The sequence below is a fragment of the Phaenicophaeus curvirostris genome, chromosome 2, assembly GCF_032191515.1.
Source record: "Phaenicophaeus curvirostris isolate KB17595 chromosome 2, BPBGC_Pcur_1.0, whole genome shotgun sequence".
Lineage (NCBI taxonomy): Eukaryota > Metazoa > Chordata > Aves > Cuculiformes > Cuculidae > Phaenicophaeus > Phaenicophaeus curvirostris.
In genome coordinates, this window is record NC_091393.1 from 48,700,748 (window position 1) to 48,714,260 (window position 13,513).

General features: G+C 46.0%; 2 protein-coding genes across 2 annotated transcripts in view; one reads left to right on the forward strand and one right to left on the reverse strand.

Annotated features, from left to right (window-relative positions):
- Window positions 1-3,241, reverse strand: part of MAP3K5 (mitogen-activated protein kinase kinase kinase 5) — a 104,576-nt gene extending 101,335 nt beyond the window's left edge. The window contains exon 1 of the mRNA XM_069851945.1: window positions 2,893-3,241. Coding sequence (XP_069708046.1) covers window positions 2,893-3,226 — 334 coding nt within the window. The 5' untranslated portion in view covers window positions 3,227-3,241. The remainder of the gene's footprint in view (window positions 1-2,892) is intronic.
- A 7,842-nt stretch (window positions 3,242-11,083) lies between these two features.
- PEX7 (peroxisomal biogenesis factor 7) overlaps window positions 11,084-13,513 on the forward strand; it is a 40,264-nt gene continuing 37,834 nt past the window's right edge. The window contains exon 1 of the mRNA XM_069851981.1: window positions 11,084-11,211. Within this exon, the coding sequence (XP_069708082.1) occupies window positions 11,085-11,211 (127 nt within the window). The 5' untranslated portion in view covers window position 11,084. The remainder of the gene's footprint in view (window positions 11,212-13,513) is intronic.

Below are 13,513 nucleotides of genomic sequence, written 5' to 3' on the forward strand. Positions count from 1 at the left end.
CGGATGATGAGTATTTACATTTGAGATTAGATTTTATTTAATACTCCTTGAAGTTCTCTTTGAAGCAGTGAAGAAGTGAACCTACATCACAGATCACCAACAGTTCAGACTGTCATACAAAGCAGAAACAAGATGTTAAAAGGGGAAGGCTTGATAATGGATAGGTATGTTATACTGCAGTGCTTCCCCTCCTCAAATCACAGTTCATTTATATGTACTACAAGAGCTGAGAGATTTATTGGGTTATTTCATTCAAACACAGTTATAAGCTTGATTTTCCAAATCTTCATGAAATCACATAACTCCTTACTCTTCTAATCTAGTTGGCTTTTACGGTAAGTCCAGTAGGACTCGATGCCTTGAAGAAAAATTAACTATTCCTTAATTTGAAAGTACCTTCACTGAAAAATTCTTATTTAACATTCATTGATGCTGTACGATTTTCATACACTATTTTTTTTTTAATAACGTGGAGTGCAGACCACCTTTATCAGTATTACTAATGGGACCTTTGATCACTGAAAGCACTCGGCAAAAGAGAGGACAAGGAAGGGAACAGGGAAGAAGTTTAGGTCACCTACAAATGCTCCCACCACCCTGTTAAAGCAGTTAATACAAAAAGATCTGTGCAACAGATACCCTCCGTGGCCATTTTAGTTTTGTCCCCTACACCTCTCCTCATTTGTATTCTTTATAGAGCTTCTGCTCTTTAATACTGTTCTGTTCCTAGCCTGAGAGCTGTTTCTCCACTAGCTTAAACTTAAAACAACTAGTTTTTTAAAAACACACAAAGAGTGTGCATGTAAAATGCAACAGGAATGAAGAAATAAGTATGAAAACCCCCTAATCCTTCTAGAACTAAGTTCAGCCCTAGTCAGCAGCACAATGTACTTTTTTGGATTGCAGCTGATTATGCCTCGTCAGCTCAGACAGTACAGAGTATATGTGGAGGAGGCACAAACTTCTACACCCTGTTCTCTTCAGTCGAGGAGCTAGATGTTTCTCTCCTGGCTCTTTACCTGCTTATGGACTTTGCTGCTAAAGCAGAAAGGGAAAGTATTTTTCCTGTTTTGCAATACTTTAAACTACCACACCCAAACAGTACTAAAAGTAATATTTTCACCTTTACACAGTTTGTTCAAAAGACACTGAAATAAGCAAGTTATATTACATAAGCGTGCAGTTATGTAGTACTATATGCCAGACACCTATACTGCCAGCATTAAAAGGGGCCCTCTTCAGGTCGACTCTTCCATTACTAGAAAAGCCTCTGTGAACTACTGAGACCCCGCCTATTGCACAGCTCAGAGTCTAAAAATTAACCAACGTCAGAGGTACAAACCCATTGCGGATAATTCAACTCCGTGAGCCTCACTACGAGGCAGTTTCGACCACAGAACCAAACAAGCGTCTCATCCTTCACCTTCTCTGGGATAAAGAGGTGTCAGGGTGCTTTATATCTGAAGTCTCCCTTATCTGTATGTGGAGAGTATAGGATTTATAGTGAAGCTCCATGCCCTTTCTATTATCACCTGCAAGGACAGTTCCTTTGACTTCTGAGAACATTACCTCTGATAACACAGCTCCGCAAGAACTACAAGGAATAAGCCATGACTGCACACTTCAGAATCACCCACCCTGCTGAACCAAAAGCAGCAGTCCATGAGGAAAAGCTCGTGCAGTTTCAAAGACACTACAGGCATATATAGGTGCAAGTTGAAGAGTCTTTTGTGGAAACTGGCTACAACCTCACCAGGGTTCTGGGGTTTTTTGGGGGGCATTGTGTGTTTCATGTCTTCTTTTCCCCTCTTCACCCCTCCCCCAGGAGAGGGGGAAACTACCACATCAGCCAAAACTTTTTAAATGCTCATTTTTTACGTGTGTAATATTTAACATACGCATAAACCACACCACACAGCTGAAAATTGTAGGTCAGGTCAATTTCCTACTTCTGAATTTTTTAAGGCAAAAAGATATTAATTCAGTACTGTAATTTTAGTTTTACAAAGCCGTTACAAATCCAGTAAGCAAGCTTTTTTATTCTACATTCATGCCATGTATCTGTCACTAAAACAGGGAATTTTTTTGTTATAACTTTTGAAAACGGGGCCAAGCAAATCGTAACGCACAACCTCGAGTAGCCAGACCTCCCAGTGAAGGTGCTACCATCTTATCCCTGGGAGAGCTGGCAGACTGGAGTGAGAGGATGCAGCACACAGCGTTTACGCCAACTAACCGGATTGGTGCGCGCAGCCCTTTGTTCATGCCCATCCACCATAAATGTTTTATGCAACCAAGATGCAAGGCACAAACTTCCAACCACAAACACACCAAGTGCCCCAGACACTGTGTCAGCACAAAGTAATTCTGGCTGGTGCCAGATCTGCTTTTCAGAGCTCCTGGGGCCTCGCAACTCCTGCCAGAGCTCAGCATCTTGGTAAAAACTTGCGTCCCTGCACTTTATTGGGAGACTAGTTGAAAAAAAAAAAAAAAAAGCGCCAGGTCATGTTTAACCAACAGGTTAAGCAATGATCACAACTGCTGACGGGCGCTGATTCACAGCAGGCGGGCTGACAGCGAGCACCGGCGGGGGGACACGAAGGCTGCTGGGGGCGGGGGGGGGGGGTTGATAAGGAGGCTACCGGGGCGGGCAGGAGGGGACACGAAGGTTACCGAGGAGGGGGGACACGAAGGCTACGGGGAGAGGGGGAGGGGGTTGCACGACACCTAAAGACTCCGACAGCCTCCGGGCTTTCCAGGCCCGCCCCGAGGCTGCCCGACGGGCGCCCCCGGAGCTGACCCCGCCGCGGGGGCGGACAGGGCGACTCCCGCTGGCGCCGGGGCGGGGAGGCGACGGCGAGAGGCGGCCGGCGGCGGGCAGGTGGCTCTCACCTGCGTTGTAGAAGCGGTCCAGCACCGCCGTCTCGCCGAAGTCCAGCTTGCCGAAGTGCAGGGTCTCCAGCGCGGCTCCCACCGCCTCGCACGCCTCCCGCAGGCTCTGCAGGGCGCCGCTCTCCGCCGCCAGCAGCGGCCCCTGGCTCGCCTCGTTGATCACGTAGGTGACGGCCGTCCTCCTGCCGCCAGCCTTGGCCCGCGACGGGGAACCGGCGTCCTCGGCCCAGAGAGCGCCGCCCGCCTCGGGAAGGAGGATGCGGGCGTCGCCGGGGGCGCCGCCGGCGGGGCCGGGCACCGGCACGCTGATGATCCCCTCGCCGCTGTCGCTCATCCCGGCGGGGAGACGCGGCCGGGACGAGGCGAGGGGCTCCCCCTGGGGCGCTAGCGGAGGCTGCCGGAGGCGGGGAGACGAGCGCAACCTCCTTCGGCGAACGCCGCCCGCACCATAGCGCGCCGCTCCCGCGGGGAACGCCCGGCAGCCCAGCCTCCTCCTCCTCCTCCTCTTCCTCGCTGTCCCCCCGCCGGCCCCGCTCCTCGGGAGAGAGCACCCGACCGCGGGCAGGAACCACTTGTGGGATCGCTCTTCGGCGCCCCCGCTTTACCCGAGCGACAGCTACGAGGCCGGGGCGGGCGGGGGCGGCCCCAGCGCCCGGTCCCTCCTCCGGCCCCGCCCCGGGCAACCCCGGACCGAGCGGCAGCGCCCGCGAGGCCCTCGTTAAGCCTGGTCCTCCGGCAGGGATTTCTGCCCATTGCTGTTTTGTTTGGGGTTTTTTGCCTTAAAGATCTTGTCAAGAATAACCGTTTCGGGTGTTTGCGCCAAGTCGGGATTGAATAACCATTAGCCTTTCATAGAATCATAGAATAACGAGGTTGGAAGAGACCCACCGGATCATCGAGTCCAACCATTCCTATCAATCGCTAACCCATGCCCCTTAGCACCTCGTCCACCCATGCCTTAAACACCTCCAGGGAAGGTGAATCAACCACCTCCCTGGGCAGCCTGTTCCAGTGCCCAATGACCCTTTCTGTGAAGAATTTTTTCCTAATCTCCAGCCTAAATCTCCCCTGGTGGAGCTTGAGGCCATTCCCTCTCGTCCTGTCCCCTGTCACTTGGCAGAAGAGGCCAGCACCCTCCTCTCTACAACCTCCTTTCACGTAGTTGTAGAGAGCAATGAGGTCTTCTATTATTATTCTCACCTCTTTCTGTGTTCCCAAACGGCTTCACCTCCACTCTGTGGTTGCGTTCGGCAACATCAGCCTCATGCTCTTCACGTGCTGTGCCTGGAAACTGGAAAACTGCCCCTGTATTTCAATTTAACATGTCAGGTTTCTTACATTCAGGAATTTGCCTGTCAAGAACACCCCAGCACTTGATAGTTAACAAAAATACATCTTCGTGGGAAAGGAAACAAGGCGGAATAGCTAGCATATAGCCAAAAGTTGTGTTAACTTTGTATGGCAATCGAGGAAAAGATCCTTTGACACCTTAAGTAACACAAAATACTAAGGGAGAACACCCCAAACTTCCAGATTGCTTGCAGGCCAAGAGGGAATCTTTAAGGAATTAAAACTAACTTGGAAAGGAAATTACATTGAGACTTCTGCAGCCTGTTTTTTGAACAGAAATACTGTGAAATTGGATGGTTTATTCATTTTTTTTTTCTTAGAGGTTTATATTTAAATAGGTACAGGAGAAAAGGAAGAAAAAATAGTACTCTACATATTTCGAGTTATGTTTATATATCATATCAATAGGTCCATCTTGTTGAAATGGATCTCGCTAAGACTAATTAATTTGTTGGCACAAAGGTGGCTTCTGTGTCGTTGTTTTCCATGACTTCTGTCGACAGAGGATCAACTCTGGAATAATTAGAAAAACTAGTCACTGCGGTACCTTCAGTAGCTCTGTTTGCTTTTGCATTGAGCAGTCCTCCTCTTCAGTGAGATATACCTGGCATTAGCTTCAGCTGATAAGAAATAGGTAAATGGGGTGGGAAGATGACGAGCAAACTAAAGACTAATTTAAAGGTAAAAGTTAATATTTGCTAATCTGCCAGATACAGTAGGTGGACTGTTTCTTACCACAGTCTGAATGGCAATTGATGTTTTTCTAAATAGCGTTGTTTTCCACAAAATGCAGAATCAGTGTTAATCCATTCAGCATTGCAGTTACATCACCTTACAGGAAGCAAGAACAATAAGTCTCTGTTGTTCTTGAGAACAGCCCGTGTTTGTCAAGTGCAGAAGGAAGTCATGGACTGAAAGGAGGCGGAAGCAGCATGCTATTCCACTTAGCGCTACTGACTTGTGAGGCTTTCTTCATTATTAGAACCATGTCTATTCCAAATTCAGGTTAGCTTTTCTATTGATATGTCTGTGAGTGAGGTCGGGCCCTAAACTGGAATAAAATATCAAAATGCTGTTGAATAACAAACACAAATTTCCCAAAAAAATATATATTTTAATCTGTTTCCGCTTTGAAATGAGTGATCAGACACTTAGGAGCTCGAGTTTTAATGTTTGATTTGAAGATAATAATTCAAAGGATTTCTTATTAACCAAAATAATCCTTCATTTATTATTGGAAGAAAGCTTACCTTCTTCTCTAGTTTCTCAAGTGCTGTACATTAACATCTTTCACAGCAGATGGTTTGCATATAATCACAGTTCAATATCGTCCTGTTCCCACTCTGTATTTCTAACAACAAAAAATGTATCAAGCAGTTAGCTGTCAATTTGTTGAAATAATGACCCTCTCTTCACTACATGTTTTTACAGCTCTATATCATTGGCCTCTAAGTTTAAAAATAATTATAATTTTAACATCCAAGAATTTGCCAGCTTTATTAGTTGCAAACACAAATGCATTTTTTGATGAGTGATAAACAGTATATGACAGATGCCACAGGCTTGATTTAGCCACTCAAACTAGTATAAACAAAAACCAAGACCAAGAAAGGTAGTTCCAATGTATTCTAATTTATAGAGATGATATTTAAAACAGATGTACATTTAACATAACTCTGTCCAAATTACATTTTACATGTATTATGGCCATCAGCATCCAGTAGAGAGAGAAAAATTATTCAAGACTAATCCTTATTTTGAATTTTAAGATAGTGCTGATAGAATTGACAGAATGGACTAAAATACATCACTACAGATATTGTGTTTAAAGTGCTAAATTTCATCCATACTTTAAGACCCTCTTATTTAACTCCAGGATAATATAGGAATGAGAGATTGGAAATACACTGTAAACTCTTCACTGATAAGCAGGACCAAGAAGTTTGTAGGTGTCAAGTCCAGTATGCTTCAATTACGGTAGGGGAAAAAAATTGAATAAAAGGAATGTAAAGAAATTTGCACATACAAAAATCTGAATGAGATCTTGAAAGTACATAAACTGATGCAATTTCTTGAATCTTTAGACTGGAACGCTCACAAGCAGTAAAAATTACTAAACTGAAATAAAAAACTTGTTTCTAAAAATTGTCCTAAAAAGTTAGACCAAGTGTATCACTGTAGACAATATGGAGAGGTCAATATTTTGTTATGAGGCAGTCAGCTGCCAGTCTTTAAAAAGTGATATATCTATGATTATACTGAACATTTAAAGCAATGTTTAAGTAAAAAGGGGCACGTAAATAGAGACCAGTGTCCATTGTGTAGGGATGTAGCTGATCATGTAACAGTAAAAACATGAGGAATTTGCTTAACAAATTATGGCACAGTGTATATAAATGGCAGACAGCAAAAGCTGATGGAGCAATGTGGCTGCTTTGTTAAGGGTGGATAGTTCATCAGCCAGGACTGTCCTTGGAAGCCTTTGTCTTGTGAACATGGTTAAGAATATGCACTATTCTTGCTTCTTGTATCCTTTATCCCCACAACCACTCTCATGCTTGTTTCTAAATCTTCTTGTCTAAATGTTCCTTTGCTCCAGCATCTTTCCCTCCTCTTGCATCTTTTGTTTTTTTAACTTCCAGAAAAGTTTCCACGCTAACTGCCTCTTGCTTCCAACTTCCGCAACCCTTACTTTCTCCATATGAGGGAAGCCTTTCCTTTTAGCATTCATTTCAGTAGCCCCCTTAGTTACTTTGTTTATCTTCATTGTTGCCAGTTTTGCAATCTTATCAGGAACCTTAAGACAGTAAATGTTTTTCTTAAAGTTTCAACTCATAGGGCTTTATCACTGTGTGGGAATTTCAGCTGGGCACATCTCTACCTTTCTATTAGTCAATCAGCATTCATTGTCATAGAAGAAAACCTTGATAGCATTAAACCCAATGAATGGCTCCATAACTAAAAGGCAGAAAAAAAGTTTACTGCAGTCCCTGAGTTTCTTCAGTGTTTTAAGCTACCTGTTCTTACACCTGAAGGAATGGCTCACAATCTACTTTCTCTGGTAGAAAAGCTCTTTTTATAACTTCTTGAAATACTTGGACTTAAGCCTTCCTCAGAACTGTTTCAACTCACCGGGAAGGGTTCTGTGAGGATTTGTGTATACAGCAGCGACACATAGCAGCCCAACTCATATCTAGGCTAGCTGTCAGCCAGCAAGCTAAGGAAATGAGGGACAAGTGTTTGTAACAGAACAAAACTCAGTGGACTGAAAAGGTAAACTGAATGGGATATACTGCTATAAGCATCTCACCCACCACTCTGGAGTGAGTCCAGAGAAGAGCAACGAAGCTGGTGAAGGGGCTGGAGAACAGGTCTTATGAGGAGAGGCTGAGAGAGCTGGGGTTGTTTAGCCTGGAGAAGAGGAGGCTGAGGGGAGACCTCATTGCTCTCTACAACTACCTGAAAGGAGGTTGTAGAGAGGAGGCTCATGGCCTCTTCTCCCAAGTGACAGGGGACAGGACAGGAGGGAATGGCCTCAAGCTCCACCAGGGGAGGTTTAGGCTGGACATTAGGAAAAAATTCTTCACAGAAAGGGTCATTGGGCACTGGAACAGGCTGCCCAGGGAGGTGGTTGATTCACCTTCCCTGGAGGTGTTTAAGGCACGGGTGGACGAGGTGCTAAGGGTAATGGGTTAGTGTTTGATAGGAATGGTTGGACTCGATGATCCTGTGAGTCTCTTCCAACCTGGTTATTCTATGATTCCATGAGTCTATGATTCTAATCTAATGCTGATGAGGGGTGAGAGGTGAGCTGAGCTAAGAGAAGTGACTGCAGCATAAATATAGCCTAAAGGTTACATATTCAGCAACTGTGTTTGGGGTTTTTTGTTCTGTTTTGTTTTGTTTTTTCTGATTCACTGAAATGATGCTGGGTTACGAGAAAAACATTCCTCAGTGTAACTGAGGAGGTGTTCCCTGTAACCGTGGGTTATTGATGTTTCCATGGAACGTGGCTGCCATCTGCCGCCGCAGGCAGGATCCGTCTGTTGGCTGTCGAAGAGCCAGGCCGGCAGAGCATTCGGTATCAATAACTGCATAGAAAATACTACCGTGATTGGGGGTCCCTTGCCTTCCTTGAATTTAGTCAGCTTCCCAGGGGCTGAGGAGGAAGTACAACCATATTTATCAGCTTTGTTGGACACTTCTCTCTTTGCTTGTAAAATATTACAGTTTTCATATCTTTGGTTGAAATCTTTCGTGCAAATACTTCCACTTGCTGTGTTATTTTTACTTCCTACTTTTAAGTATCTGCAAAACCTGAACTCCTGAGATTTCCTGTAAAGGAAAAAAAAAAGTTTTGAGAACGAGTCCTTCTCTCAGGACGTACTTGTTACCTTTTATCCACTTCTTCATCTTTGTGTCTATGAAAACTCTTTAAAACAAAGCTGGGCCACTGATAAGGATGGTTTACTGTTTACATAACCTCTCTGCGGAATTTCACTCGTTACAAAAGAACAACTAGGCTTGAAAATGCGCTTAATGAAACTTTTCTGACAGCAGTGATAATTTGTCCATACAGTAGCTGGACTTTACACCATGAAGCACTTCATAACACCGCTTTGGAAAGGGCTGTGTCCAAATTTACTTACTTCATGCTGTGGTGGCTGTGTGTCTTTTCAAATGTTGTTATTGACATCGCAGTTTAAAAACACTTGCTCAGTCTTGCAACTTGTGTTTTGAAAGCATATAGTGATTTTAAAAGATTCCACAGAAGCTAAAACTGGTGGAATTTGGCCTGGAGCAGTCAATTCAGCAACGTATTGCTCTGCCCCAGGGTTATAAATCTGATCTCATACAATGTCAGTCAGTAAGCCTATAAAATGCCCATTGTGAGGCTTTGGGAGCTGCTGTGATAATCCAAAAGATGCATTAAGTTGAGCTTCATTTGCACTGAATTTGGATTTATTTGATTCTAAAATCCTGGAGGCTGTTTGATAAACATATTTGTTTTCATTTTTACCACAAGATCAAAAATTTAGAAGAACTGTCTAATTAAGGGATCTATAACTGAGTGCCAGTTTAAGCAATCAAGATATTTTTGTGGCTTTACAACAGATTTTGTAATTTAGTTTAGTTTAATTTTAAATATAAGTCTGAGTGGCAGGAGTGCATAACTATCCTCCAAGCTCCATGATGTAACCTTGATTAAATACTCTAGAATCATAGAATAGTTAGTGTTGGAAGGGACTTTCAAGATCATCTAGTTCCAACCCCCCTGCCATGGGCAGGGACATCCCACTAGATCAGACTGCCCAAGGGCCCATCCAACCTGGCCTTGAACACCTCCAGAGATGCGGCAGCCACAGCTTCCCTGGGCAACCTCTGCCAGTGCCTCACCACTCTCATGGTGAAGAAATTCTTCCTTATGTCTAGCTTTGAGCTAGATTTAATCTGCCCCTTTCCAGTTTATACCCATTGCCCTTTGTCCTATTACTACAAGCCTTTGTAAACAGTCCCTCCTCAGTTTTCTTGTAGCCCCTTCAGGTACTGGAAGGTCGCTATAAGGTCTCCTCAGTGCCTTCTTTTCTCCAGGCTGAACAACCCCACCTCTCTCAGCCTGTCCTCATATGGGAGGTGCTCCAGCTCTCTGATCATCTTTGTAGCCTTCCTCTGGACCTGTTCCAACAGCTTCATATCCTTCTTATGTTGAGGATTCCAGAAATGGACACAACACTCCAGATGGGGTCTCACAAGAGAGGAATAGAGGGGCAGAATCACCTCCCTCAACCTGCTGGCCACGCTTCTTTTGACACAGCCCAGGATACGGTTGGCTGCCTGGGCTGCGAGTGTGCATTGCTGGCTCATATCGAGCTTCTCATCAACCAGCACCAGCACTCTTCATGGACTTCATGTGGACTTCGAGCCATTGACCACTCTCTAATTTGCTTTTGCTGCACCGACCTAATATGTAAAATACTTTTGTATTTTTAGACTAGACATAAGGAGGAAATTCTTCACAACCAGAGTGATGAGGCATTGGCACAGGTTGCCCAGGGAAGCTGTGGCTGCCCCATTCCTGGAGGTGTTCAAGGCCAGGCTGGATGGAGCCTTGGGCAGCCTGGGCTGGTGGGATGTCCCTGCCCATAGCAGGGGGCTTGGAACTAGATGATCTTGAAGGTCCCTTCCAACCCAAACTTTTTGATGATTCTATGATTCTAGAGTGTTTTTCTAAGCTGAAGAAGAGTTAGGTTTCATCTAAGGAATTAAATTTCATTTAAGAAATTGTATTCAAGTTAGAAAAATGTCTCTCTGATAGCCTGTTTTCTTTCAGACAGTGTTTTTTTTCACTGTTCATACTTTGGAGAGGTCTGTGCTGAACAGGCTTGTCTGCCTGCAGCCTCTCCTCGCCTCAAACGCAAGGTCAGGCAGAGCTGGACCCAGCTCCAAATCAGCAAGAGTTTAGTCTGTTGCGAAGTTCATTAAAACGAGTCCTTGGGAAGTAATGGAATATGCATAAGATTTCTGGGAAAACATATACACGTGCATGTCAGTGGGAAACACATTCTATCCCCAGCTCGTCCCGCTGCACACGATTGATGGAGATCGCTCCCTCGCGTTGGCCAGGCCTGATAAAGGATGCTCGCTGCCTAAAACCCCACAACGAGTCTCCCTGAGACTCGTTGTGGGGTTTTAGGCAGCGAGCATCCTTTATCCTTTACCTGCCGGCGTCCCCGCTATCCACACCGGCAGCGCGCCCCTTTGCCAGCACCAAAAATGGCGGCGGCGCAGCAGCTTCACCCGGCGCTTCCGGCGCGCGGGGCGCTTCCGGGGCGAGGGGGGTGATGGGCACGGCGGGCGGCGGGGCGGGCGGCCTGCGGCTGCCGGGGCTGCACGGCTACGCGGCGGAGTTCTCCCCCTACTGGCCGGGGCGCGTGGCCTGCGCCGCCGCCCAGTACTACGGCATCGCAGGTGCGGGGCGGGGGGGTGGTGGTGCGGGGGTGGGACACGCACGTTAACGCGGTCCGAGCGCCCTTAAAGCGCGGGCGGGGGGTCGGGGGTGGCGTTTGGCGGCGGGCAGGGGCGGGTGGGGCGCGATGGTCTCGAAGGCCTCTTCCAACCAAACGATTATCCCGTGATAGTCGCAGAAGCGAAGCAGAAATTCTGCTGGAATAACCGTGGACGTAGTCATAGAATCATAGAATAACGAGGTTGGAAGAGACCCACCGGATCATCGAGTCCAACCATTCCTATCAAACACTAAACTATGCCCCTTAGCACCTTGTCCACCCGTGCCTTAAACACCTCCAGGGAAGGTGACTCAACCACCTCCCTGGGCAGCCTGTTCCAGTGCCCAATGACCACAAAAATTCTGTGAAGAATTTTTTCCTAATGTCCAGCCTAAACCTCCCCTGGCGGAGCTTGAGGCCATTCCCTCTTGTCCTGTCCCCTGTCACTTGGGAGAAGAGGCCATGAGCCTCCTCTCTACAACCTCCTTTCAGGTAGTTGTAGAGAGCAATGAGGTCTCCCCTCAGCCTCCTCTTCTCCAGGCTAAACAACCCCAGCTTTCTCAGCTGCTCCTTGTAAGACCTGTTCTCCAGCCCCCTCACCAGCTTTGTTGCTCTTCTCTGGACTCACTCCAGAGCCTCAACATCCTTCTTGTGGTGAGGGGCCCAGAACTGAACACAGTATTCAAGGAGCAGTCTCACCAGTGCCGAGTACAGAGGGAGAATAATCTCCCTGGACCTGCTGGTCACGCCGTTTCTGATACAAGCCAAGATGCCATTGGCCTTCTTGGCCACCTGGGCACACTGCTGGCTCATGTTCAGTCGGCTGTCAACCAACACCCCCAGGTCCCTCTCCTCCAGGCAGCTTTCTAGACAGACTTCTAGTCTGTAGCACTGCACAGGATTGTTGTGCCCCAAGTGCAGGACCCGGCATTTGGCCTCGTTAAACCTTATGCCATTGGACTCTGCCCAGCGGTCCAGCCTGTTCAGATCCCTTTGCAGAGCCTCCCTACCCTCCAACAGATCGACACTTCCACCCAGCTTAGTGTCATCTGCAAACTTGCTAAAGGTGCACTCGATGCCTTCATCCAGGTCATTGATAAAGACATTGAACAGGGCTGGACCCAGCACTGAGCCCTGGGGAACCCCACTTGTCACTGGCCTCCAGCTGGATTTCACACCATTTACCACCACTCTCTGGGCCCAACAGACTCTCCCTAGTTGCCTGCAGGCTTGCACTTCGGTTTGAAGCTCCATGCTGTGAGGTCACTGATTATGACCAATCTTAAAAGTTTTCCCCAAAAGATAGGTCAGGAAACTGTATTCTAAACTCCAGGGAAGACCCAGCGCATATTCCTCATGGTGTAGATGTATTTGTCCTGTTTATCTGTAGAGATGTCATGCAGGTTTAGTGTCAGCACCCTGATCTAGAGGGTCAGCATTCCTAAAAGAATTCCAGATGGTCAGTCAAGGAGCCAGGTAATATTATTAAATGGGTCTTGGAATTTATCTTTTAATGTGAATGATGTTGTGAGAAACACTCATTCACTGGCAAAATATTGAAAAGGACAAAGTCTTTGAAGCAAAGGCAATAATATTTTTATTTTACAATTCAGCGCTGAATTGGATTCATTCATTGGATATGCCTTCTGAAAAAGGCATAACATCTTACAAAAGCAGTGGGTATATATACTAGTTTTGGACAAAGAACCATATAAATCTCCAAAGAGTGCTCGCTATTTTTTGCATTATCCAACCGTGTCTAGCAACTTCCTTCAGGTTATCTCTTGACCTAAGATAGCTACATCTTGCTAGACAACTAAGCATATCAATAAATTCTTGCAACTCTGAGAGTGGTTATTCTTTCAGGTTATTTATCCATGTCTGGAGGTAGTCTGCACATTATCTCTTGATACATGAGAGATTTATGTGACAAGATAATGAAACATAGAAACCAGCTGCAGCAAAACTTGTCAATTAATTCTCACAATGTCTAATAAATTGTTGAAGTATCTTGCCAGTAAGTGGCCAGTGGAATCATAGAATTATGGAATTGTTTGGGTTGGAAGGGACTTTAAAGATCATCCGATTCCAACCCCTCTGCCATGGTCAGGGACACGTCCCACCAGACCAGGCTGCTTATCCAAGGTGGCTTTGAACACTTCCAGGAATGGGGCATCCAGAGCTTCCCTGGGCAACCTATGCCAGAGCGTTGCTGCCCTCATTGTGAAGAATTTCTTCCCAATGTTTAATCTAAATCTTTCTTT